Genomic DNA, 27,992 nt, shown 5'->3' with positions numbered 1-27,992 from the left:
GAAAAAGGATGATCAGGGCACCTGGCTGGCTCAATTGGAAGAGCATGCAACTCTTGGATCTCAGGGTCATGAGTTCGAGCCCCATACCGGGTGTAGAGATTACTAAATAAATAAGGGAGCCTGGGTGGCTCAGTCAGTTAAGCATCCAGCTCTTGATTTGGGCTCAGGTCATGAGCTCAGGGCCCTGGGATCAAGCCCTGCGTCAGGCTCCATGCTTAGGGGGTGTCTACTTGAGATTCTCTCTCTCCTTCTCCCTCTGCCCCACCCCCTCATGCTCATGTGTGAACAGGTTCTCTCTATAAAATAATCTTTAAATAAGTAAACAAACTTAAAAAAAGAGAGAGAGAAAGAGGATGGTTCAAGCTATGCAGGATACCAAGGAAAGGGACAGCAGCCAGAAGAGCTTCAGTGCTGATGGGGATGCATCCTGCTGGCCAAATACAGGTTCATTTAAAACAAACAAACAAAAACAATGATGCTAATGGTTTATAATAGGTTGAACAGAGAATCCATTGATCCTATAGTGATAACTTAAAAAGGAGGAAAGAAAGCTCTTTGGTTCTGTTTGGAAAAATGTTAGCTAATATAGAAGAAATGAAAGAACTGGAAAAACATTCTTTTGTACCCCTTAACATGATAACTGGTTCAGGAACAGATCATCAATGGAGGTAAAAACCACTGAGCAAGGCAAAAGCCAAAAACTGCTCCATCTAGGTGGTAGGTTTTTGGGTGTTCACTGTATTCTTTCACCTTGCTGTATGACTAAAGTTCTTCACCATACACCTGAAAGGAAATACCACTTCCCTCTGGGTTCCAGACGAATTAACAAGATGCCCCAAATCAACATTTAACAAGACTTCACTATGTTATGTTTCCTTCCTGCTCACCTTTTTCTCTGCCCTTGCTTTATTTTCATCTGTCTGATTCACAGTGGCTTCTGGCAAAGCAGCTGCTTTTTCTTGGAACAGATCTCCTTCCTCCTCATCAAAGATATTGGCAGTGGATTTGACTTTGTCTTTAGAAAAGATACCACAGCAGAAAATTTAGTATACTAAAGTCAAAACTCCCACCACTAAATTCATAGATTAAAAAATTCTTCCTTCCTAAAGAATAAATAGAAAAAGAATATTATTTTTTGATTAGTTATGAAACAGTATTAAGTTGGAATTTTTCAAAGAACACAAGAGCAGCTCAAATGAAACACAGGACCAGTGGTTGAAACACAGGACCATTTGGCTCACACACTCATCCAAGCAGCAGAGTCCTAAGCTTAGACTAGCTTGGACTGGCATCAAAGGTAAATAGAGACCAAAGAAAGAAAGATCATTTAAGAAGCAACCACCCTAGGAATCTGAGAAGTGAGGATTGGCTCCTCCTTTTAAAAAGTCAAACTACTGGGGTGACTGGGTGGCTTAGTCAGTAGAGCATGTGACTCTTGATCTCAGGGCTGTGAGTTCAAGCCCCATGTTAGGTGTAGAGATTACTTAAAAATCTTTTTTAAAAAGTAATAAACAAATAAAAATTAGAAGTCAAACTACAGAGACATAGAAAAGCAAATATTGAAATCTCCCCCATAACTCCACCCGCCCACCCAAACAAAACCGCTTTCAGGAACAGTTTAATAGACACATATCTAATTCCTCCAAAGGATATACTGACATTCTCACTTGGGTGATTCACAAATAAGGCTGTAAATGATAATGTAATTCTAATAATATTTCATATGATTTACGTTTTTCACTTAATGTACCTAGAGAATCTTTCTCATGTCAACATACATAGACTTCATCGTTTGTAACACTTCACCAAATTCTATTGAACGAGAGACCGTAACTGACCCTAATGACGAGGAGCAGGGCAGCTTCCAGCCTTTCACTACCAGGAGCACTGCCATGGGGAATGAGGTGTGCATCACTGAAGGGAGGATACCAACTTGTGAGCAACCCAGGACAGCAGCAGCTGTCAATATTATCTGTGATTCTAAATCAGTCCCCACCAGTACTCACTAGGCGAGGGGCCTCCCAGGCCAAGAGAGGCACCACCACCACCTTTATTCGCTGTCATTTCAGTTGGCCTAGATCTGAGTGCTGTATGCGTCCATTTGCATGCTCTCTAAAATAACTAGGTCATGATTTCCCTTAGGTTTCTGCTTTCATCCTTACTTCTCACATTTACCACTGGAAAAGGAGCTTCTCACTGAATCCTGGTCCATCTAGCCTTCCGAAGAGTCCTCTTCTCCTGTTGCTGGAAACTGTGTGCACCCAGTAGTCTAACTAAAACACCCAAGTGTTTTTCCACAGACCAGCCATCTCTGACCACCAGGGAGCCTGTTAGAAATGCACAATCACAGGCCCCACCCCACACCCACCAGGGAATCTCAATGTGCATTCTTTTTTTTTTTTTTTTAAAGATTTTATTTATTTATTTGAGAGGGAGAGAATGAGAGATAGAGAGCACGAGAGGGAAGAGAGTCAGAGGGAGAAGCAGACTCCCTGCTGAGCAGGGAGCCCAATGTGGGACTCGATCCCGGGACTCCAGGATCATGACCTGAGCCGAAGGCAGTCGTTTAACCAACTGAGCCACCCAGGCGCCCTCAATGTGCATTCTGACAAGAGTCCCGGGAGAGTCCTCTGGCACATAAACGAACAACTAATTTAAGAAGAGTGACTTCATGAACATATGGGCTTAAATCTGAGGGGAGAAGAAAGGAGAGTGCCAAAGTGGCCAAGGGGCTGAAAACCCTGCCATATAAGAAAGGCCAAGGTTATGTGGGCTTTCTGGCACAGAGAAGAGAAGAGAAGCTGGGAACTGAACAGCTAACATGTGGCATTCTGCTCATATGATTTACTAAGGGCTGCCAGAAGAAAGTGTGATTAAAACTTCCTCGGTAACTCCAAACATCACAATCAGAAATCTTTAGCAGGTATTATAGGGGAACAGATTTTAGCTCTCCAAAGGGCAGATAATCCTAGTAATTAGTTTCCAAAGCAGGAAAGATGGGTTCAGAAAACAGAGATCTCTAAGGCACTATGACTATGTAAGCCGAGATGACACTCTATGACGGGAATGCTTGAGGAGGGATCCTGTTACTGGAAGACACAGAGAACTTGACAAGCTTTATGTCTTTTTCAGGTCAACATTCTCTCCCTGGCTCAATTCCCAGAAAAAGAGGCTGGAACAGGTACCTGTTTTGGAAGGTTTGCTGCAGGATGCTGCAAAAAAGTCATCGTCATCCTCATCATCAAAGAGGCCAACAGGTGCTGGAGGGTACGGGCTTTTCCCTGGAGTGGGCTGTTCAGGCTTCTGCGGCTCCTTGGGCTTCTGGGGCTCCTTCAGTGATGGGACAGAGGTGGCACCAAACACATCAGTGTCCCCTGTGGGTGGAGGGACAGAACAGCCACAGCTGTGAGCCAGTGTGGGTGGGTCTCCTGACTTTACAGGGGGGAAAAAAAAAGGACCACCCACCAAGAACATTTAGTTTCAGTCCATCCACAAAACACATTAACAGGACCCAGTAATCCCCATCCTTTACTGCTACAGAACATCCCACGATGCCAGTCACCTGGTCACTAAAACACAAGGAAGTCCAAGGCCACTAACTTCTAAAAGAATATGAGCTAACACCAGTGAATGAGCTCTTCCCGTAGGCTATTCGTTGCCCTCTGGAGCTCCTGCTACTCTCAGCTGGCACTTAGATGACAATTTAAAAAATGACAAAATAGTACTTATTTGGTTTTTAAAATTACAAACCCTAAGTCTTGATACCTAAAAATACAGAAACAGCTCCTGCTGGGATTTTCTTTCCAGGTTTGGAGGATGAAGACACTAAAAACGAAAAAGAAAAAAATAACCACTTCAGAAAAGATGACTTTTCTTGTTAAATGTACCTTATCGAAATATGTACAACACGGGCGCCTGGGTGGCTCAGTTGGTTGAGCGACTGCCTTCGGCTCGGGTCATGATCCTGGAGTCCCGGGATCAAGTCCCGCATCGGGCTCCCTGCTCGGCGGGGAACCTGCTTCTCTCTCTGATCCTCCCCCATCTCATGCTCTCTCTCTCTGTCTCATTCTCTCTCTCAAATAAATAAAATCTTTAAAAAAAAAAAGATATATGTACAACACAATACATAGCTAAATGGAAACCTTTTAAAGCTAATTTTTCCTAAAAGAGCCATTTTAAAACTCCTTAGCTTTAGCTCAGTCTTCTCTCTACGCACAGCACTTTTTTCTTGGTACTAATATAATCTAAGCTGTGATTCCCATGGACGATTCCTCTGAGTCTGGTCAAACAATAGCACTGGGGTGGGCTGGAGAGGCCAAGGAAGGGGTAAAGCACAGAAGGGAAGGAAAAGGCGGAGCAAACAGGGCTCCTTAACAGTTTTGGCTCTACGCATTCCACCCGGAGAACAAACAAGTAGAAGAGAACAGCAAAAAATGTGAAATATCAACAACAACAAAAATGAAGACAGTAACAGTAAGGAGGGAAACTAGCATCCACTGATGCCAAGAAGTAGAGTGCAGGAACGGCAGAACACCAAGCCAGCCAGCATCACAGCAAGTCCAAAATCTGATGACTGGTGGTCCAAGGAGACCGCTCACTTCAATTAACTAATTCCCAAATCCCAAGAACTACCACATACCTAATGGAATGAAATTTGTCACTTTTTTTTTTTCCTTTTTCATGTGTGCTCCACAGATGATTCTGATGCACACCAGATCATGGAATTACTGGCCTCCAATTTATATGCAGAATTCTGGAAGTGCTTTTTTGAATTAAACATCATTAAATTAAAACATCCTCAACACGGCTACAGAGTACTTTTCCTGTTTGACTTTTTATGAATTCTCTATTAAGAAACAAAGGAGGGCATGTGATGTAATGAGCACTAGGCATTATATAAGACTGATGAATCACAGGCCTGTACCTCTGAAATCAATAAGTATGTTAGTTAATTGAATTTACATTAAAAAATGTTTAAAAAAATAGGGGTGCCTGGGTGGCTCAGTTGGTTGAGCGACTGCCTTCGGCTCAGGTCATGATCCTGGAGTCCTTGGATCGAGTCCCGCTTCTCCCTCTGACCCTCCCCTCTCTCATGTGCTCTCTCTCTCTCATTCTCTCTGTCTCAAATAAATAAATAAAATCTTAAAAAAAAAAAAAATGTTTAAAAAAATAAAAAATTTTAAAAAAGAGACAAAACTGTGATGTGGGTTTACAGATGGTACTTTTGTCTTTTCCAAGACATGAATTAGAGAAAATGAGCTGCTCTTAACTAGACCAAGGCAAGCAAAACAGCCTCCTGCCTAACAAAGAAGCAAGGCTTGGGAACAACTTCAGGGATTCCGTCCCCTACTGAGAAGTAAGCAGTTCTGGAATTCTGTTCGCGAACAAGAAGAGTCAGCCTCCAAGCTTACCTGCATTAACAGAGGTTCGAGCTTCCCGATCCTGAGGGGCTTCTGTGAAGAGGTCACTCTAGTTGCAATAAAGTACAGGACACGAAATTTCAAAAAAGCAAAGGAAAATGTAGCTGCATTTGAGGATTTCTAAAGAAAAGTACCTTGTAAAGTTTAAAGATCCATATTTACTGTTCTGCCAGAAATGTAGTTCCAAAGTGAAAACTATGGCAAAATCATACCTTTAAATAGTTTACGTCTATCCAGGAATTAATTACAAACATGGAAGAAGACAACAGATAAAGTAAGAAATGACCGCCTGATCAAGTAAATTATTCACCAGAAATACTCTCACATCCTCTCTCCACTAACAAAGGGCATCAGGATACAGTATTTTCTCACTTTGTGATCCTTAGTTCAAAATCTCCCCAAATATGAGAAAAGTAGAAGCAACTTGCAACTAAGAAGCCATTTTTTCCCTACTAATTGTGGACCCATGACACAACTAGGGGGATCTTCATTGATTGTCATGGACTCACCTCCTCATCCTCATCATCGAAAAGTCCCTTCCCTCCACTGAACAGGCCACCTCGAGAGCCAAATGGGGAGAAATCTTCATCGGTCAGCTTGGGGGGTCCGAATAAGTTGTCCTCATCTAACAAGCAGAAAGGGAAGTGTTTTGGAGGGAGAGTTAAAAGATGGGTTTGGAACTCAAATTTCCAGGGTTAGCCTTTACAGCATCTCCAAGACTGGCATGGAGTGTATCTAACCATATGTAACAAGGAGTACTTGAGGGCCAGCAGTCCGAGGAATTCCAAACAAAATTCATTAAACAGTCCAATGAATCCCTTAAAAGGCCCTCTGGGTTCCCACCCTTAACTCTGTAAATGTCTGAAGCAAGGTGAATTCTGTAGGCGATCCCTTTCATCTAGATGTTTCTCTGGAAGCAAGTACCTGGTTCAAATTCCTTTAAGACCTATCCCACCAAGAATTTGGGAGAGGAGGGCAGACTGAACAAAGGTCTGTAGACTGACATAGTCACAAGTAGGAATGTAATGGATGTTACTGTTAAATATGAAAGGCTCTGATACATTCTTTATTGAAAACCAATGCTAGAGATCCCCAGTTTCTATACCTTCAGAGAATTCTAGGAAAACAGCTGATGATCGTTATAAAAGTTAGTAATTCAAATCTTTACAGCATTCTGACTGCACACCCAACTCTCCTCCCAGCATCCCAAAGCATACTTTTAAAAGCTTTGGAAATGAGAATACAGAGAGACCCCATTTGTCGGCATTTAAAGCGGAATTCTATGAATTACGAAAGTGATATTCCTGAATCAAAAGCCTCCTAAAATAACAGAATGGAGGGGAAAGGCTTACCATCTGAGGGTATTTTCCTTTCCTTCTTCTCCTTCAATGTCTTCTGAGGTTTTGCTTCTCCTGGGGACAAGGCTTGAAGAGTGTTTCCACAGTTTTAACCATACAGAGTCTACCCTTAATATATTTTTTTAAGATTTTATTTATTTATTTGAGAGAGAGAGAAGGAGAGACAGTGAGAGAGTACAAGCGGGGAGGAGAGGGAGAAGCAGGCTCCCTGCAGAGCAAGAAGCCCAATGCGGGGCTCGATCCCAGGACCCTGGGATCATGACCTGAGCCAAAGTCAGATGCTTAACTGACTGAGCCACCCAGGGCCCCTACGCTTTTTGTCATCCCTGGGGCTCCAAAGCTAAGAGCAAGACATTCAACTCTGTGTCTCAGCTCTACCTTACAACTTCAGTCAGTACCTCACTCAAGCTGAAAGAACTATTCTGACATCATTCCATCCTGTTCAATCACTAGAATATACTATATAGTACATTTGTGTTTAGTCAAAATACAGAAGTAAATATAAGTGAGAGATTCTTAATCTGGGGCCTGTGATTCTCTGGGGCATCTATTAATCCCCTGAAACTGCATATAAAATGTGATGCAGATATGTATATGTGCATTTTTCTTGGGGGGTTCCATAATGTTCAGTTATCAAATAGTCTATAAACCAAAAAAAGAATAAGCCTCTCATGCCTCAGTAAAACTACACAGGGAAATATGCTGTCAGTGAAGCCCAGCAGAGGGGCCTGCACTCTCCCCCAACCCTGTTAACTCATCTCAATGACATACCTGTTCGCCCCTCTTCCACCTGGCTTGTAGCCTCCCCTCTGATTCGAGCTGCCAGCTCATCGGCAAATGATGTAGGTCTACTTTTTCTCTACAGGCAGAAAAGATCAAAAGTATCACTTTTTTTGGTAACACGCGAACTAGTACAGTTTACTTTTGATACCTAACAAAACTATGTAAACAAAGGCAAAGGAATTGAACTGATTAAAAATTTAACTCAATGAATTTAAACATATGCACCCTATACAGATCACTTGAGAAACAGGACTCCCTTCACAGGGAGATGCTCCTTATTTGCTTATTTTGTTTAAATACTTCACTTTAATCCTGGAAGAGCCAGATGAGGGTGGGAAAAGGATAGGAGTATTAGGGAACTGAACAGACTCTGGAACTGAATAGACCTGAATGATCTGACTTGTAAAACTGTAACAATTGGAAGAAAAAGTGGTCCTCGTAAGGCAACTAGTGATGCTCAACCATTACTTTCAAAAATGTAAATATACAAAAATAATGCAAAATGAGACGGTTACGAATATAAATGACAATAAAACTAATGAGTCCTCGGTGCCATTTCTAAAACCTTGTCAAGAGAGTTAACTGTAGTCTTTCTTACAGGTCTAGCATTTTCTTCAATGTCCTCAATATCTTCCTCCTCCTTCTCAGAGTCCACGAAAATGTCACAGCCATCATCCTCCTCTTCTTCATCACTCATTTGCACAGTGTGCTAAGAGTATAAACCAAGAGGTTAGAACTAGGAGATAAGGTCATCAAGCTGAAAAAGAGATACTACTACCACTTAGCCTACAGGCAAAACAGTGACAGACTGTCAAACAAGGGGGATGATGCTGACGATGCAGTGAAAGTCTCAAAGCAATAAATGCGCTAGAACAAATAACACACAAGATTTATTTTCAGTGCAAATACTACACACAGAATAGCAAACACTGAAATACGTAAAATGTCCACCACTGGAGAAATGATAAACTAAATAAGCATCGTCTCATCTTGATAAAAATACTAATAATTAAAAGGAATAAGCTGTTAACAACTGCAGAAGCATCCAAGGCATCAAGTGAAACAAATGTTGAATGAGAAACCAAGCAGGATACCCTGCCCCCGCACCCAAATGCCTACCTCGTTTCTAAGGACACAGATATATTTGAAAAAGCAAAGAAAAGCACTTATACCCCCAGATCACAACACCAGTTACCCCTGAAAGAGTGTGGGATAATGAGGCCTGGAGGGCTCAAACTAAGCTTTACCTGTGAAGTTCTAATTTTTATAAAAGCAGCCACTGGTAGGTATCATTTGTATAAACTGTGTGAGGTACTATGCTAAAAGCACTTTATTTTTTTTATTAACATATAAGGTATTATTTGTTTCAGGGGTACAGGTCTGTGATTCATCGGTCTTACACAATTCACAGCGCTTACCATAGCACATATCCTCCCCAATGTCCATCCGCCAACCACCCCATCCCTCTAAAAGCACTTTATTAACTACTGTACTCCTTAGGACCCTGAGGCTTACTGGGGCACACAAAAACAGTCTATCTTTAACAATACAAATAAATGGTTAGGCCAATGCTTTTAATCACTGTATTGTATTATTTGAAAGTCTGAATTTATCAATCTTAATAGTAAGTTCCATAGAAAAATAAATATCCTCTAAAGACCAATTCTTAAATGGCCTCTGTGAATACAACTGGGAAAATACAAGTGCCAACCAACAGGTACGAAATCCTTTATTTGGTAGTTGAAAATTTTTGTGAAAAAACATTTCCCAATTAGGAAGCTGAAATGCAAATTGGGACTATCTCAATATACCATTGTACGTATATTATGGTAGCAAAAATCATAACCCCAGGGCTGATGAGATTATAAGAAAGTCATTATGCATAATCTGCAATGAGACAATAATATCAAGAGCCTTTAATTCTACACCATCTCATTCCTAAGGAAACCGTTCACATAAGCAAAGGATTTCTGTGTAGGGGAATACTGAATGCAGCATTATCTCAAAAATAAAATCCTGGCAATAAACTATGTCCCATATAAATTTATAAACTATGAAAAGTATCACTGTATTACTATACTTCAAATACAGAGTTCACAAAACAAAATTACGAATGATTCAAAATGTAAGAAAATACTTTAATATGTTAACATAAAAGAGCAGAAAACATACGATGCATACTAGAAAAAGAATACATCCTTAGAAGGGCAAACAAAAATTAGGACTGCTATGCTAACACAGTAGGATTAGATTTGTACCTTTTGAGTGTTCCTTAACCTTACTGCTATATTATCTCAAATTTTAAAATAGGGGAGGGGGATTCATGGGAAACAGTTCAGCTTGAGAAACTAGGCCTTCTTTTATTTATTTATTTATTTATTTGAGAGAGAGAGAGCACATGAGAGGGGGGAGAGTCAGAGGGAGAAGCAGACTCCACGCTGAGCAGGGAGCCCGATGCGGGACTCGATCCCGGGACTCCAGGATCACGACCTGAGCCGAAGGCAGTCGCTTAACCAACTGAGCCACCCAGGCGCCCTAGGCCTTCTTTTAGAGGCTATGTTTCCCAATTTTTTTTTCACTTCTCTGTTTTCTAAGAAAAATGAAAATAAAATATAAAGCAAAACTGAAAACAAACAAACAAAACCAACAATAAAAAAAAAACCCAAGGCAGTAGTTAACTTAAAAACATGAAATGCTTGGGGGCGCCTGGGTGGCTCAGTCGTTAAGCATCTGCCTTCAGCTCAGGTTACGATCCCAGGGTCCTGGGATGGGGCCCCACATTAGGCTCCTGCTCGGCGGGAAGCCTGCTTCTCCCTTTCCCACTCCTCCTGCTTTGTGTTCCCTCTCTCACTGTGTCTCTCTCTGCCAAATAAATAAATAAAATCTTAAAAAAACAAAAATGAAATGCTTGAAGGAAAATTAGCTGTAAAACTGAGGACTAAATCCTTACTTTCTCGTAAGTCATTCTAAGTAATTTTTTATTGAATTTTTTATTGTTTTAATTCCAATATAATTAACATACAGTGTTACATTAGTTTCAGGTGTACAATACAGTGATTCAACAATTCCTTATGTTACTTAGTGCAATCCCCTTCACCTATTTCACCCACCCCCCCACCCAGCTCTCCTCAAAAAAGTAATTTCAGCATGTACTTAGTATACATGCTATGCTTCAGTTAAAATTTAAAAGCAAAGTCACTGTAGTACATGAGACTCACCCGGTTTTGATCATTGTCACTATGATTAGCAAAATCTTCATCTGACTCCTTTAGGGGGAAAAAAAAAGAAGCTTTGTTGTTAATACAGAATTTACTCACAAGCACAGAAATGATTTCAGGTCTAAGTCTCTGGGGCACATCTATACTCAGTCTCTTTGTACTGCTTACTGGTCACCTGGAGTATCAAGGTGCAGATAAAGTAGATAGTTGGCAGTATCACCAAGAGTTGTTCAGGCTAACATGTAATTTTTGCGGCTAATTTAAACATCTCTAATAATTTGCTCATACCTATCTGCACTATCATTGCTAACCTCTGAATTTAAAGTAATAGTTGCACATTTAATTCATTAAATTATCACAAGTTGGTTTGTGTGATTTTACATTTTGGACTCCACTCTCTACATTCCCTCTAACTAGGAACTACCAAATCAGGCCCAAGAGGGGGAATATCAGTGTTTCCCACCAGCAATTAGGTAAAGAGCTGCATCGAATGCTAAAAGCACAGGATTCAGCTAATGATCATCAGTTATAGCGAGATTATTTAGGAAAAGCTTATTTCCTACTGTTAGGTGCTTTGTTTGGAGGGCCAGCAGAAGGAGGGCAGGGGAGAAGGACTGTGGGAAGAGGGGAGGAGGAGAAGAGAGGAGCATACAATATTGTCTCCTTTTAGAAATCCACACTCAAGAACTATCCTTCACACATTAGTTACAAATACTCATGTCAGGGAACAACCCCAGATACAACAATGGTCAAGGTCCACAGACCCCAAGGCCCTAGAGCAGGGAGTTAAATCACGCTCTGTAGATATGAAGATACTAGAGCCAGCAGCAAAGTGAAAATGTAAGTGAATGCTTCGAGCATTCTTCTGGTCTAGGTTTTATAGTATTAACAAGTTTTAAATACGGACTTTTTCCCTAAAATTATTCCAAAATAGAACTTATTCAAAGACTGCATTGCAGTCAGATTCTACCAAAATATTTAAGCTGCCCCCCCAAAATATACTGGTAGGAGGAAGGCCTGGTGGGGAGGTGGGAGGGAGGGGAACGGTAAAAGAGATTAAAATAGTTTTCCTTGCTTTTGTACACAAGACAGAAAGGAAACTTGGGGCGCCTGGGTGGCTCAGTCGGTTAAACGGCTGCCTTCGGCTCAGGTCATGATCCCAGGGTCCTGGGATCGAGCCCCGCATTGGGCTCCCTGCTCGGCAGGGAGCCTGCTTCTCCCTCTCCCTCTGCCTGCCTCTCTGCCTACTTGCTCTCTCTCTCTCTGTCAAATAAATAAATAAATAAATAAATCTTTAAAAAAAAAAAAAACAGAAAGGAAACTTAATCGTAAGGGAAAAACCTCAGATTATGGCTACTATCACTGTTAAAAAATTTGTGAAAAGAGATTGCTAACTAACAAATATTTATTTAGCCTGCTAAACACACCCGAAGGTTCCTGCCCACCATGACCTAGAGACACCAAACAGCCCTTACCTCTTCTTCGTTCTCTTCACTGTCTGCAATACTGCCACGATCACTGCCTACTGACCCCTCTGGTTAGAAGAAAGAAAAAGCGTTATCGCCAATATGCATAATAAAACATCCTTAATTCCTTCTCAAAATCACAAACCACCATACATCAGCATCACAGAGATTTTGATAAAAGTATCTATACACATTAACTGGAACTAAAAGTATCTTCACTGTAGTGAAGAATGAAACATTTACATAGCCTTAAAGGATCTCCCCACAAGGTACTTATTAACTACAAAAAAAGTTAATTACCAAGGGAAAAAACTGGCCTGTACTCTTCAAAAATGTCAAAGCTATAAAAAGCAAAGAAAGGGGGTGCCTGGGTGGCTCAGTCGTTGAGCGTCCGCCTTCGGCTCAGGTCATGATCCCAGGGTCCTGGGGTCGAGCCCTGCATTGGGGTCCCTGCTCCGCGGGGGGCCTGCTTCTCCCTCTCCCTCTCCCACTCCCCCTGCTTGTGCTCTCTCTCTCTGTGTCAAATAAATACAATCTTAAAAAAATAAAATAAATAAAAAGCAAAGAAAGGCTGAGAAATTATATCAGATTAAAAGAAGACCAGAGATTTGACAAGTAAATGCACTGAGTAATCCCAGACTGGAGCCTAGACCAGAGGGAAAAGAGCCTGGAAAGGACGTAACTGGGACAACTGGCAAAATCTGAAATACAACTGAGGATTAGCTAATAGAATTACATCCGAGAAAATTTTTTGACTTTGATAATATACTGTGGCTACATATGAGACTGTCCTTGATTTTAGAAAATACCCAGAGAAATATTTTGGAGTAACAGGACCTGATGTCTGCCTCTCACAAACAGATTCAGGAAAAAAGTATTATGTATATAGAGAGAGAAAAATCAAACAAATGTGATGGAATGTTAACAACTGGTAAACCTGAGTGAAGGGTACAGAGGAGTTCTTTGTACTATTCTGGTAACATTAAGGTAAAGTTTGAAATTATTTTAGAATAAAAAGATGTAAACCTAAAAGTAACAAAAATATTTGGCGCAAAAGAATACCTTCACTAGACAGCTCTCCGAGACCTACATCTTCCTGCTCCATGAAGAGCTTTGACCCAATTAAATAAGGTAAAGGACGATCAATGTATAGATCCTGTAAAGAATGAAAGATAATCGCCATTAAATATTCAGGTTGAAAAATAAGTTTCCCACTTGACATCTTTGACTATCCAAAACAAGTTACATAATGAGAGTGAAGAACAAGAAACAGCACAGGATTCAAAGTCCAAAAAAAAAAAAAATCACTGACTTTTTAAAAAGTCAAATCCTTAGGTTAAAAATAGCAAAGAAAAGCTAATTCACAAAGAATCTCCCTTCTCAAGTGCCTAGTTTTACTCAAAATAGCAAAGGTATGCACAAAGTTGACCAGCAGTAATCAAATAAGAGTCATAACTTCATAGTAACATGTTCAAAAGGAGGACCAAGGAAAGAAACAGAAAGCTCTGGCCAGGTTTGATGAGTCCTAGCCCTGCCTTCCTCCCCTAAAACGCAGCCCTAGTGAGCGAAAATCAACCACTCAACCAATCAATCTTGAGAATCATCAATAATAGTCCTAAATTTGGAAAGAAGCACACTGAGGAAATAAATGCTTTTACAGGACTGTGGGAGGCAGGTGGGTGTGTCCAGGTTTGGGAATGGGAGCAGGTGGGGACCAACAGAAGGATTCCTTCACACCACACTGGAGCAAAGAGAAGGCTGGACAGAGCACATAAAGCATGGGCTACATGAGAAGAAAAGGACGGCAACTCTGCAAGTATCTACAGTCAACATAATGAACTAAAGGCACATCCAAAAGACTGATGAGAACCTGTCTGGGAGAAAAAAATGACCCAAAGAAGAAAAGAATAATATCCCACAGCAACACCCACTGTATAATTTAGAAAAATGAAATTGGTAAAATAAGACCAGATTATAAAACAACAGAATGAAATGAAGGACACAGTACATAAGAGAATACCTGTTGGACATCCTTCCATTCCTATCCTCTACTTCTAAGTCCCACCCAACACACATGTATTAAAAATTTAAGTTCAAGAAAGCAATCCAACTAGGACAACCTCCCATCTCCACAGAAAAACTGATTTGTCCTTTACAAAGTAGGGCATTTGGCCATCATCTCTCTTCTGTATTAGAAAGATCTTGGGGGTGCAGGAGAAAACAATTCTGATGCTTAACACAACAACAGAGAATTTGGGAAGGTTAATGTAAACGTTAAAGACACCACGGCAACTGGCGCGCCTGGCTGGCTCAGTCGGTAGAGTGTGCAACTCCTGATCTCAAAGTAGTAAGTCTGAGCCCCATGTTGGGTGTGGAGATTACATAAATAAATAAAACTCAGGGGCACCTGGGTGGCTCAGTCGGTTAAGTGTCTGCCTTCGGCTCAGGTCATGATCCCAGGACCCTGGGATCAAGCCCCACGTCAGGCTCCCTGCTCAGCGGGAAGCTTGCTTCTCCCTCTCCCTCTGTCTGCTGCTCTGCCTACTTGTGCTCTATCTCTCTGTCAAATAAATAAAAGCTTTAAAAAATAATAATTAAATAAATAAAACTTAAAAAAAAAAAAAGATACAAGAGCAACCAACTTCAGTGCCAACAAAAGAAAAGAAACTAATTGGGCTAACCGTGACTTGGAAGGCCTTCCCACGTCCTCCAGTAGAAGAGAAAGCGGTGTAGGACCTGGAACTAACAAGTGTGGCCCAAGCAATACCCTTGCCCAGAGTCCACGGCTGACTGCTAAATCCCTACAGCGGGAAGGCAAGCTAGTGAGTGTACCAGCGCAAAAGGAACAGCCCCAACATGGTACAACACCAGAAGCCTGAACTGGAAGAGAAGTGAGCGCCGAAACGAATAACCAGAAGAGCGTGGCTCTGTGGCATGTTTCAGTTTTTTTTTTTTAAGCTTTTATTATTTGTCCAACAGAGAGAGAGCACAAGCAGGGGGAGCCGCAAGCAGAGTCAGAGGGAGAAGCAGGCTCCCTACCAAGCAGGGATCCCGATGCGGGACTCGATCCCAGGACTCTGGGATCATGACCTGAGCAGAGGCAGACGCTTAACCGACTGAGCCACCCAGGCGCCCCTGTGGCATGTTTCAATTCATAAAGCACTTGTGTGTCACAAAGACTCTCTCTCAAAAGCAATAGAGCAACCTTTTGTTTTTACTTCTGCGTGGCTGTGCTGCCCCAAAGGTCCCCTCCACAAATCTGAGAGAAAGTAGTAGTAAAGCCATAATTACTTTCAAGGCTAACAGTCTATTCATGAACGCTCATAACGGCTTTACTCATCCTAGCCAAAACCTGCAATCAACCCAAATGTCTTCCAATACTTTTTTTTTTTTAATTCTTTCAACACCTCTGCAGTCTCCCTTAGCACAAGCTACAGAACTTCAGGTTCCCAACAATCTCTCCCTCCTATGAGCCTCCTCATACTTCAAAACACAAATCAAGTCTGATCTGTACCCTCAATTCCCCAGCTAGAAGTCAGGTCTCTCAGAGCACTTATGATGGGGACTCATATAAATGTCTCCTCTCTCCCACCAGCTGGTAATGCTGTAATAAGCATTGTGAGAGTAGGAACCACGCCCTGCACCTTTGTACTCCCCTACCCTGGCATGCTGCCTTGTACAAATGTTCAGGTAAAGCAAGTCTTCCCAAAAGAGTCAATACGAGACTGCTAAGTGCCACGCTCACTTCCTAAAAGTCAAGCCCATGTCTTACTAATTCTGTGCCCAAGTAAAGTACCCAAAACACAACAAGTGTTACAATAAATATATGAACTGAATGTCTTTACCTTCGGTTCAAGGATCAGTTCCATCCGTTCATTAGCATCTTCTTCTTCAGAGTCTGAGTTTCCCGCTTTTATATCCAGTTGCTCAAATGCACTGTCCAATACTTGTAAACCGTAGTTCACAGCCTCCTGGACCTTAGGGATCAGATCTACTTCTTTCTGTTCCCGGGTCTTCTCCTACAAAAAAATACTGTTCAGCATGGATCTCCAAAATATTGATACCACCCTAATAAAACACAATAAAACAAAAGAAATCAATTAAAAATGTTAACAAAAGTCAGATTCTGCTAAATCCCTCAACAGACTTCGGAGTAAGTTTTAAACCCCAAGTTTGTCACCTTCCGGACATGGATCAAACTACCTAAGGTCCCAGAGTTCCCAGTTCACCATCTACAGAAACAAAAGCACAACTCTGGTATGATGGTTTAGCTAAGTAACCTATGTAAAAATTCCCTGCCCATGAAATGTACATCAATCCCCGGCCACTAGAGGAATGAAGGGCCTAGACTTTCAGGTTCATCATGACAGGATCCCACAAACCTTGGTTAATGCGTCTTTGGACAATTACAGAAGTTAAGACTTAGAAGAAATACTCCAGCCAGAGATGTCATTTTTCAATTAGTTAAAATACAAAAACCAAAACCTAGTAATCATGGCTATTTTATAAATTCGTTTCAAACCAAGAGAGGGTCAGTTCCATTTCTGACTTACCCTGTACATCATCCTAGAACAATGCCCCCACCAAAAGTCTGTACATATCACCAACCTGCTGAAAATACTCCACAGGCCTCCATTTCCTACAACAGCAGCTCCCAGTGACCGTCCCCTCACTCACTCAACTGTGTCAACAGTTGTGAGAAATATTGAAAAAAAATTTTGTGTCATTTCCCCTCTTCACAAATATTCTAGAAGTTGATACATAATTATAGAAAGAACCAAACCAAACAGTGCTGTTTTGAGGGTAAAAGGGAAAACCCTTTGAGTTTCTTATACTTTTACCTCAAGTATGGAAGTCTTTCTAATGCGGCTTTTTTGTTCTGGCTGCATCTTTTTTCCACTCTGGTATGCTTGGTTCCAGTCAAATAGCTAATAGTGCACTAAGTGTGTGAAAACATGTTTGTGAAATAAATACACAGTAGCTTTTTAAAAATAGCACACTACACACTCATCACTTCACATTGAACCTGACTTGGTATAACCATATACCACTGTATTTAAATTTAAATGGTTAGCAAATCATTCGAGGATCATTAAAAAAAAAATTTTTTTTTTAAGCTGAGAATAGGCAGAATATAGGTGGTTTCTAACATCCTATCCTAACAGCTTCATCTAAGCAACAGCTACTGATAAAGTACCAACTTTTTCAAGTGATGTGTATTTTCTCAATAAATTAGAGCTGAGCCAAGGCTACTCCCATTATAAACTTATATTCCAGGGCTTTCCTAAGTGGGAGACAAAGGGTACAACTTCTGCCAGAGGGCTAGAAAGCCCAGAATGTCTTACCTATGCTTTGGCCCATGATGTGGCAATACCCAGGAAAAATGATTACGCACCTAGAACATGTGAAGCCACAGAAGGTAAAAAGAGAGAAACTACTGCCCCTAGACTCCTTAGCCTGGTTTATGAAGCCCTCCAGCACCCACCCCTCACTCCCTTCTCCTTCTTCGTGCCTAACCACCAATATCTTCCATTAACATAGTCCATAAAATACCAGGCACATCCCCCAACACTGACCTTTAGTGGCTGGCATTCGCTCACTGAAATGGCCTTAAAATCTGGCCCTTCGTTCTTCACCTAGCTAACATCTTATCCTTGTAGGTTGTCCCTGCTTACATCACTGAGATCTTCTCATCTGAACTTCCAGAGCAGTCAGCAGTTCTGACATATTATGCCCTAGTGCCCCAACCAAGACCATAAGCTCCTGAGGGTGAATTCTTTAAGTCACCAGCTCCCTGCAATCTTAGTAGTCAATAAATGCACACTGCACATTCTGTGTCCTCTGTACAAACACAGGAGGCACTCAAATGTGTGTGGACTAAACCAGCATTCATCTCACTGTCATTTCCAACTGGCAGGAATCCAAGCTGTCACAAAAGAACAGGGCAACATAGTCTTCAAAGAACTAACAACCTATAGCCCAGTCTGTGGCCTGCTTTTGTATAGTCCTCAAGGTAAGAATGGTTTTTACATTTCCTAAGGGGGTGAGGGAAAGGAGGAGAAAGAGAAAAAAGAAGGAAAAGAGACAGAGACCGATGTAGCCAGACAAACCTAAAACATTTACTATCTTGCTTTTTACAGAAAATCTCCACTGACCTGTGCTCTACTCTGAAGCCAGAATTCAGAAACTTTTTATATTTCTTACTATACTACATTTCAGAAACAAACTGAAGAGTTCAACTCTTGGGCTATCAGGAGCAGCCTTTCCCATTTCCCCCAGTAACCATCCTCCTGCCCACAATCCCCCACCAGCCACATTACAAATTTCCACCACTTTCTTTCTCTAAATCAAGACTCAACAGAAGAGTGATTTAATGCAAGTACCTGTTCTGCTTTTTCTGTCTCAGCCTTGAGCACCGGCTCCTCCACCTCTTCATCATATACACGCTATACATGGAAGCAAATTCATTGTTAAATGGTCAAAATATCATTTGGAATACGTTGCAATATACAAATTCAACACACAATACAAAAAGACAAAGAGAAGAAACAATTATTCAACAAATGGCTGAGGACATCGGTCAAGGACAAAAAGCAAAAAGCAGCAGTTAATTCACCAAAAATTAAACTTAAAAAGATACAAATGACTAGGAAATGTGAAAAACATTCAATCTCATAGTTGGTTGACCAAAAAGTCACAAAAACAATTAAGATATCATTTTCATACCTTTTGGTGAAACCTAATACTTAATGCTGACAGGGCAGCGATACAGGTACTTAAATGTGAGGCTACTTAAAATGTCAACTGGTAGAACTTACCTACTAGGTAACGAGAGCTTTAACACTTTGAGCGATGGAAATGGTAAAAGTTTTTTTCATCCTGTTGCTTAAGATGGTTGATAAACTTTTATTATCCCATTTATATTTTTAACGATTTAACTATTAAAGAGAAGACATGGGAACGTGCCCTAGTAAGACTTATTTGAAATCTGCAGTATTTAAGATTGGGATACTGGCATACAGATAATCATGATAAAATACACAGGCAAGAAACTGATCCATAATTACATATATGCCTAATTTTACATTCACAAAACACATAAATGTATATATACATACTTTCATACACATGAGTCAGTGAGGAAAAGAACTTACAATAAAGTTTACCCATGGGGGAAGAAAAACAAAGTAGCATTCTTATCTCATACTACATATAAAAGCACCCATATACATCCATGCAGATATATACTTTCCAGGTAAGAATAAAAACACAGATATATAAAGAGGCCCTCACCCAAAATATTTAGAGTTAAGGTAAAAAATGGGAAGTTGGTGCCTGTGAAGCAAATAGTAAAAATATTAAAGTCTGTTGATGCAAAGTGGTGCATATTATTAGCATTTGTGATTATTATCTGTTCTTCTCTAGACATTTGAAAGATTCCATTAAAAGTTTTATATTGAAAGATTGTTGGGGTGCCTGGGTGGTTCGGTCGGTTAAGCATCTGCCTTCGGCTCAGGTCATGATCCCAGGGTCCTGGGATCGAGTCCCGCATTGGGCTCCCTGCTCAGCAGAGAAGTCTGCCTCTCCCTCTCCATCTGCCTCTCCCCCCTCTCACGCTCTCTCTCAAATAAAGTCTTTTTTAAAAAAAGTTTTATATTGAAAGTATTAAAATGCTTATAAAATAATAAAGTAATATTACGAAAAATGCAGCCTACAAATATATACATACAGAAAAGATTAAGTTAAAAAAAAAAAGACTAGAAAGAAATATGGCAAAATGTTCAATGGCTGGGTAACTTGGGGAGGTGGAATTCTAGTTGATTTTTTGTGGTTTTAATTTTTTTACATTTTAGTACTTTTTATCTATGCCAACCTCTTCTACAAGTGTTCATTACTTTTATAACAAGAGAGAAAAAACTTAAAGGCCAGTGTCTGCACGGGAAATGGACTTAGAATATATACGCCAGAATGCTGAGACACCCCTCCACCATCTGAAATTTCAGATGCTGCTTCTTTTTCCATACTTCTAAAAAATAATTTCTCTGTAAAGACAAGAAAGTTGGGGGGGGTAATTTTGAAAGACAGGAACAGAAAAGTAAATAAATCTTAAAATTGAAGCTTTCAGACATGGCAGCTACCAAGGTCACTTCAGATTTTAAATAGCGAGACCACTTAACCTAAAAGGTTAGCTTCACACTCAAGTCTGAACAGCACCAACATCCTACTCTTGCCCCTGCTTGTCATTAAAAACTACCTCATAAGGGGCGCCTGGGTGGCTCAGTCGTTGAGCGTCTGCCTTCGGCTCAGGTCATGATCCCAGGGTCCTGGGATCGAGCCCCGCATTGGGCTCCCTGCTCGGCGGGAAGCCTGCTTCTCCCTCTCCCACTCCCCCTGCTTGTGTTCCCTCTCTCGCTGTGTGTCTCTCTGTCAAATAAATAAATAAAATCTTAAAAAAAAAACAAGGGCGCCTGAGTGGCTCAGTTGGTTAAGCGACTGCTTTCGGCTCAGGTCATGATCCTGGAGTCCCGGGATCGAGTCCCGCATCAGGCTCCCTGCTCGGCAGGGAGCCTGCTTCTCCCTCTGACCCTCCCCCCTCTCATGTGCTCTCTCTCTCTCATTCTCTCTGTTTCAAATAAATAAATAAAATCTTTAAAAAAAAAACAAAAAACTACGTCATAAGATACCAGTAGGCTGTGGCTGGGAGGCCAAACACGACCTCTAAAAAATAATCCAACAAATATATAAAACCCAGGGATCTTCTGAGAGTGATAAGAACTATGTATCTCAAGTGCTCAGCATACAGCAGATAATCAATGCTAACTTCCCTTCACTCTTACCAGGCTAACCTCATAGCTTCACATGTTTTTCGATAATTTTAAAATCAGGCAGCCATTCCCAGAATTGTTAAATATCTTTAGTATTTTCCCTCAAAGGATCTTTTCTTCATTTGGGGAGATGGGATAAGAGAGAGGTGGTGAACTGGAGAAAAGGGACCACGGGCTGAGGACTTCTTAACAGATTATAAACAGCCCTGGTCCTTTTCATTTATGTGTTCTCTCATTCATTCATTCATTCATTCATTCATTCAAATATTCACTAGGGTCCTACAAACCAGGAACGTGCTGGGCCCAAGGAATACAACATTTAGAACAAATGTGGGGCTTGATTTACTAGGGTAGTTTGACACATCAAATCGTACCAATAAATATGAAATTACAATCATGAGAAGTGCTACTAAAGAAGTCATTTCTGGGGCGCCTGGCTGGCTCAGTCAGAAGAGCATGTGACTCTTGACCTTGGGGTCATGAGTTCAAACTCTACTTTGGGTGTAGAGATTACTAAAAAAATAAACTTAAAAAAAAGTCATTTCTAGGTCACTTAATGTTTCAGGACAAAATTCCTGAATTAACAGATTAATAAAACTTTAAGAATTCTGTTCCCTTCTGATAACACACTGAGGCACTGGCCACTGTTAATCAGTATTTCTCCTTCAGAGTCCCCTCTTGAGCCTTTACTAAAGGTACTAATTTCTCTTGCCCTAGAAAGTTCTGATTGCTCTTTAATTTCACTAATTCTGTAATGCATTTTTCAACCTGCTTCTGAGGTTAATTACTAAAACCCAGAAACCTACCTGTGACTTTGAATACCTTTCCAATAAACTACCATGGAACCAAATGGCACCATCATTCAAGCCAGAATTGTAATATATGAGTACCAATGTCAGGGTTTGAGAAAAACACATAAAAAGCCAAATCACTGCCAAAAATATTAACGGCACATAGATTTTTTCAGAGTTTTGTTACACATCAGCTGTACTCTTCACATCACCATGTTCTGCCACGAATGCGAACACCAGGTAACACGTGGCATTACAGGGAGGTGTGAGAAGCAGTAAAACTTGGCAGTGGCAACAGGCACGTTGAGAGGGGAATTCTGGCTACAGAATGAAGGGGAAGAAGCGTAAGGACTAAGGCAATGGCAAGATGTATGGAAAACAGGGAATCCAAGAAGTGAACAGAAATAAAGAACTACTGGGGCGCCTGGGTTGCTCAGATGGTTAAGCGTCTGCCTTCGGCTCAGGTCATGATCCCAGGGTCCTGGGATCGAGCCCCACATCGGGCTCCTGGCTCAGCAGAGCCTGCTTCTCCCTCTCTCTCTGCCTCTCTCCCTGCTCATGCTCTCTCTCTCTCTCTCTCTGTATCTCTGTGTCTCAAATGAATAAATAAAATCTTTAAAAAAAAAAGAAATAAAGAACTACTACCAAAAAAAAAAACAGGAACAAAAATACCCACTAGATCAAGGAAAACTCAAAATCTAAAAAGACTTGGCCAGAACATGACAGATGAATAAAAGGTAAGTATGACATGAAGACTGTGATTAAAAAAAATAGCTTATGATGCCTCCCTCACAAAAAATTCAATTGGGGACCAATTTAGTACCATGTGGTACAGGCACATTGGGTACAAAGGGACCCTTCCAATTCTACTCCTTGCCCATTCTAGGGCTTCAGCACTGACTGCAGAGAAGAGCTAAAGCACTTGACCCAGCAAGAAAGGTACAGAATGAGGACAAACAAGTATACTTAAAAGGAGACCAAATTTGGCTTGATGAAAAGGAAACGGGGCTGCATATACCTGTAAACCGCCTCTGCCAGTGAGAAAGAAGCTCAGAACCAAGCACTGACATTCTATATAGATGACCAAAAAGTGACTACAGATTTTACTAGGATACTTGCCACATCTTTTTTTTTTTTTTTAAAGATTTTATTTATTTGACAGAGAGAGATAGCGAGAGCAGGAACACAAGCAGGGGGAGTGGGAGAGGGAGAAGCAGGTTTCCTGCTGAGCAGAGAGCCCGATGTGGGACTCGATCCCAGGACCCTGGGATCATGACCTGAGCCGAAGGCAGACGCTTAACGACTGAGCCACCCAGGCGCCCGAATACTTGCCACATCTTAACGACTGAGCCACCCAGGTGCCCCAATACTTGCCATATCTTAAACTTACTAGCAAGGAGATCTCTAACATCTTTACTAATATCCTTATTTTACACAGTTTCCCAAAAACAGTAGTGGCAATTCAACATGAACTACTAAAAAAATGCATTACTATGTGGCAAAAGATACCTGCATGACAATATTTGGCCTTCTCTTCACAATCCTGAATCTTGGGCTTTTATAATTTTGCAATTTTCAAAATCCTTTCTACTACTTTACACCTAACAATCTCAGGAGATAGACTACTTTAATAATCCTCCTTTCACAGATTAGTTAAGGCTGACACTCACAAAGTTAACCTTCCTATGAGACATAGAAATCAGCTTAACTAAGCTTCTCCATTCTCATCTCTTAACACTCTCCCCTTCACTCACTGGGCTCTAGCCACATTTGTTTCCTTTCTATTCGGGAATTACACTATTATGGAGGATTGTGATCTTCTCTAAAGAAAGATCTATCTAATTTACCTATGTATTCCTGGGACCTAGCACTTAGAAAGTCAATACATATATAGGGAAAATCACACATGGCTCAAAGCTCAGTACTCTGTTTAGAGTTGATTCTGTATCACAGGTTCAGCCATTGTAACAAAATGTTAATATTACAAAAAAAAAAAAAAAAAAAGACTATTCCAAGTAGGCACACACATGCCTTTAATATAACATCAAAACGTGATGGACACAGTCAATATTGCAGCCATATTCTGGTGCCCAGAGGATCAAACTAGGTGTATAGCTCTCCTTAACAGAACATGCCCACAATAAGGCTTGTTGGAATGCCATACAAGTCAGCACAACTAAAACTAAAAAGGGGTGGAAAAACTAGAATGTAAGAAAATTGTATCATTAGATTTTTTTAAAGTCTTGAGAAAATAAACTTTATTAATTAGAAAAAGGCATTAATCCTAGAGAAAGAAGCTTCAATTCCCAAGAACCCCTACATTCATCAAATTTAAGGAGGGTAACTAATAATAAATCACTTAATATCACAACAGACTCTTGCTTCTCCAAAAAACACTATTTATAAGTCTGATACAATTAAGTAACTCACATTCTCAATGAACTGGGTATTAGACAGCATAAGGAAGTCATTGAAGACATTATGAAGGCGACAATCTGTGGCTTTAGTTTCCCGGATTAGTCCATCCACTTGTTTCTTGATTTCATGGGTCCTAGAGATAGTCTGCTGTGAGAATTCCTGTAGAAACTGTAGGAGCTATTTAAAAAACAAACATACAGCAATATCAATATCACATGCGTCTATTCCGTGCATCAAAAGAAAAAAAGGACCCATTTCTTTTCACCTTTGTGTGAGTGTGTGTGTGCTAGAATGTAGGGATGCCGCTTTTGACAGTACCCAAGACCAAGCAGCACTGAAAAACATTAAAGAAGCTCATCGAAACAGTGGCAAGGAGTCAATGGACACTTGCTACCTCATTTCTGGAGAAATTTTAAAGTCTTGTCTGGTTATCATTCTTCAGAAATCCCAAACGAAGAGCGAAATAACAAACCACCACTCTTATTAAAAAAAAAAAAAAAATGTATTCATATAGGACTTTGGAATCACAGTTTTGAGTTTCCAGGGTCCCCAGCCCTTAAAGTCCCACTCAGGGATCTCTATATAGAGGCTTGTCTACCTCCCCATACAGTCCGGGTCCCAACGTGGAATGGCTTCACTGGTGCCCTAGCAATTCCGCGGCTCTGAGAAAAATCTGCCTCCCTCGGGATGGAGATGGGTGCACCGCTAGAAAACCCAAACAAGGAAGAGAACCCCGCATCTGGGCTGCAGTCCGAGTGGGGGCACTCAGCCGGCTAAGGACGACGGGCCCGCCCCAGCCCAGGTGCCTAGGGTCCGCCACCTTGGCGTTTTTGAGCGCGAGAAAGGACGTGTTATTAAAAATAAGAGAGGCAGCGGGATTGACCGAGTGGAGAAGGAATCGCTGCTCCCGTCCTCCTGCTCGCAGGCCGCGCGTCACCCCAGACGGCCCGCGCTCCCCTCCCGTCCCTGGGGCCCGCCTCTCACGCCCGCATCAGCCGCCAGCGACCAGCTCTGGCTACTCCTGCGGATCTCCTCCACCGACCAGGGTCGCTCCCACACGGGCTCGGACGCCGGCGCCCGCTCCTGGTCCGGTGTCGTCCGGTTCATCTGCAGCGGGAAGGACGGAGAAGAGAGGCTGAGCTTCGGGGAGGCGGCGGCCCCGGCCCACCCCGGCCCACCCCGGCCGGCTCCTGCCCGCCCCTGCCCATCGCCCTCACCATCCCGGCCGTGCAGTTCGGCGGGCTCCGGCGCAGCCACGACCGCACCCGAGGCCCGCAGATTCGCGGAAGCCGAGCCCCGAACCCCGAGCTCCGCGGCCCCGGCACGTGATCGTCTCTCACGTGACCTGGCTCGCACGTGACCGGATGTGCGGCGGCGCCGCCGGAAAAAAGAAGGGGCCACGGCTTAGGGAGTTGAGTTAGAAGACCTGCAGCTGGGCTAAGGTGGAAGGTGGGGGGGGGATGCCGACGGCAGGGGGCGCTGGTGGCCGGGCTGTCTTGGAGCGGGAGGACGCAGGCTATGGCTCCGGAGCACGCTGCCAACCCGGCTTCTCACATGAGGGGAGTCCCGAAACCTGTGAAACAACCCGCCTAGCGGCTTCGGCCGTCGGGCGACGTGGGCGGAGGGACAGCTTTCCCAGCTGCGTCTCTTCCTGGTTGCATCTCCGCTGCTCTTCGCTGCTGGGTCGGCGCCCTGGCGCTCAGTAAGTGGAGGGGGACGGACCAATCTGACCATCACCGTGCCTGCCGACCTGCTCGGTTTCAACTCTTTGTGTAGGTCCTGCTTAAAAAAGCCTTTTACGCATTCAGCGTTGTCCACAGATTCAGGTGCAGACTTCTCGTAAGACAAGCAAAAATCTTTTATAATCTGATCTCTGTTGTGAATATAGCTTCAATTCTCCCAGCTCCCCGCTAGCGTTCAGTGATCCAGATTTTTCCCTTTGCTGAGTCCCTCTTGTGCCAGACCAACTTCTTTAATTAAAAATCTCAGTTTCTTTTCATTCCTTTGTGCCCAGGGGCAAGTTAGTTAAACTCTGTTACCTTTCGTCCTCAGAAAAAGGAAGATACGTATCTTGCAGGGACATGGTATTAAGTGTGGTGATATACTTAAAACAGCTAGCACGATGCCTGCCTCCTGGTGAGCATTAAACATGGATCTTACCACTTTCCCTATGCTCTTTGTCCAACTCTTGGACTTTCTTTTGTTTTTGCCTCTATCACCTCAGTGAAAACTTCCCTGATTATCCCAAGTACAGTTTAAATGCCCCTGTCATTTTCTGTATGTTTGTACAAATATCATAACATTGTATTATAATTTATTTATATATCTGTCTCCCTTTATTAATAATAGCTGGTATTTATGAAGTGCTCAGTATTTACCAAACATTTTATACGTATTAATTCATTCAATTCTTACAATGATCCTGTGAAGTAGGTACTATTATCTTTATATTATAGTTGAAGAAACTGAGGCACAGAAAGATAAGTAACTTCCTCAGGGTTAGACAATCAGTAAAGACACAGAGCCGAGAACCTACACAGTTAGCCACTGTGCTACACTGTAGCTAGTCTTACTCTCTTAAGGGAACTTTATTTTTAAGTGGCTATCTACCAGCCTTCTAGTAGAATGCCTCCCATTCATAAAAAACAAAACAAAAACGTTTCCAATTTGGTAAAATTTAGGTGAGCCAGTTACTGCTCTTGCATCTCATCTGACATCATCAACTTCAGTAGCCAGGTAATGACCCTGGGCTTAATGTGCCTCAAGATCCTTAATCAACATCCCAATTCTCAAAGCCCCTCACCCACACCCTGGACCTTATCCCCTGATTTTCTTTCTTCTAGATCTGGACTGCAATAGAGCAGCCTTTTAAATTTTCAGGTCTTTCTTTTATTCCCTAGTCTGTTATCAACTAACCCAAACCTCATCCCTCAGTCCTCCCCTTTTCCCACAATAACACCTTCTTAGCTTTATTTCCTTTCCTGTTCTGCGTAGCATGCATGATAGTAGCCATCAACTTCTCCTGAAAGCTCTTTAATATCCTCATGTCAACTTTCTGACACATAGCTCTGCTAGCTCCTAACTTTCAATCAGTCCAATTATGTCCTTTCTCCTTTCCTGCACCTAGGTTCCCAAATGAAATCACCACAAATTAATATTCTGCAAATTTGGCTGAACTCTCAGCACTGATGAGCAGTCCTTTTACTTATCCTTGATCTTTATACTTATCCTTGATCAGCTCCCTTCCATAAGTTCACCACAGTTTTTCATATTATCTACCCACTTGCCTCTGCAAGAGAGAACAGACTTCCTCTTCTCACCTCATACTTAAAATGTTTCTATGTATACACACCTTCTGTATCTCATACAGCTCTTTATTTGCACATAACAGAATTTGACTGGCAAACTGACAAAATTGAATTTGGGGTTAAGAACCTACAGGACTCACAGGTAAGGAAAAGCTAAGCAGTCAGGGCTTGGAAAAGGCATAAACCATAGGAACTCAGGAGTCCCCTTTGAGCCAATGCCACCAGAATGACCAAGGTCCAGTCATTTCCCCTCTTGTGTTTCTTTTATGAACTTTCAAATTCCTGAGATAAATAGAATCTGATTGGCTTCTCTTAGATCATACTCCCACTTCTCCCACCTCTTAGTGGGTCCCCAAACAAAAATTTGGGACTGTTACCAAAAGCAGAGATAAGAGATGCTAGGAA

The 27,992-nt window shown here is 41.7% G+C and overlaps 1 protein-coding gene and 1 long non-coding RNA gene across 10 annotated transcripts in view; one reads left to right on the top strand and one right to left on the bottom strand.

Moving 5' to 3' along the window:
* LOC123847090 (WASH complex subunit 2-like) overlaps positions 1-25,649 on the bottom strand; it is a 53,731-nt gene extending 28,082 nt beyond the window's left edge. For 6 of the 9 annotated variants that reach the window (XM_064594948.1, XM_064594951.1, XM_064594952.1 and 3 more), the window contains exons 1-16: positions 25,497-25,649; positions 25,264-25,386; positions 24,292-24,456; positions 18,629-18,691; positions 16,091-16,264; positions 13,308-13,401; positions 12,255-12,313; positions 10,780-10,827; positions 8,160-8,270; positions 7,550-7,637; positions 6,773-6,844; positions 5,930-6,045; positions 5,412-5,469; positions 3,766-3,825; positions 3,186-3,374; positions 888-1,015 (exon numbers count right to left, since the gene is read on the bottom strand). In XM_064594948.1, coding sequence (XP_064451018.1) covers positions 888-1,015; positions 3,186-3,374; positions 3,766-3,825; positions 5,412-5,469; positions 5,930-6,045; positions 6,773-6,844; positions 7,550-7,637; positions 8,160-8,270; positions 10,780-10,827; positions 12,255-12,313; positions 13,308-13,401; positions 16,091-16,264; positions 18,629-18,691; positions 24,292-24,456; positions 25,264-25,386; positions 25,497-25,499 — 1,551 coding nt within the window. In that variant the 5' untranslated portion in view covers positions 25,500-25,649. Of the gene's footprint in view, positions 1-887; positions 1,016-3,185; positions 3,375-3,765; positions 3,826-5,411; positions 5,470-5,929; positions 6,046-6,772; positions 6,845-7,549; positions 7,638-8,159; positions 8,271-10,779; positions 10,828-12,254; positions 12,314-13,307; positions 13,402-16,090; positions 16,265-17,086; positions 17,185-18,628; positions 18,692-24,291; positions 24,457-25,263; positions 25,387-25,496 lie in introns of those variants that run through there. The other 3 variants (XM_064594949.1, XM_064594955.1, XM_064594954.1) reach the window with 3 other exon arrangements.
* A 93-nt stretch (positions 25,650-25,742) lies between these two features.
* Positions 25,743-27,992, top strand: part of LOC123846633 (uncharacterized) — a 38,731-nt gene continuing 36,481 nt past the window's right edge. Inside the window, exon 1 of the long non-coding RNA XR_010412502.1 lies at positions 25,743-25,981. This is a non-coding gene — a long non-coding RNA (uncharacterized LOC123846633). The remainder of the gene's footprint in view (positions 25,982-27,992) is intronic.

This window comes from Mirounga angustirostris, unplaced genomic scaffold, assembly GCF_029215605.1.
Source record: "Mirounga angustirostris isolate CCGP_5_RB_7025 unplaced genomic scaffold, mMirAng1.0.hap1 SCAF_6, whole genome shotgun sequence".
Classification (NCBI taxonomy): Eukaryota; Metazoa; Chordata; class Mammalia; order Carnivora; family Phocidae; genus Mirounga; species Mirounga angustirostris.
Note: the sequence above shows the minus strand (reverse complement) of the source record. Positions and strands in the feature narration are given on the sequence as shown.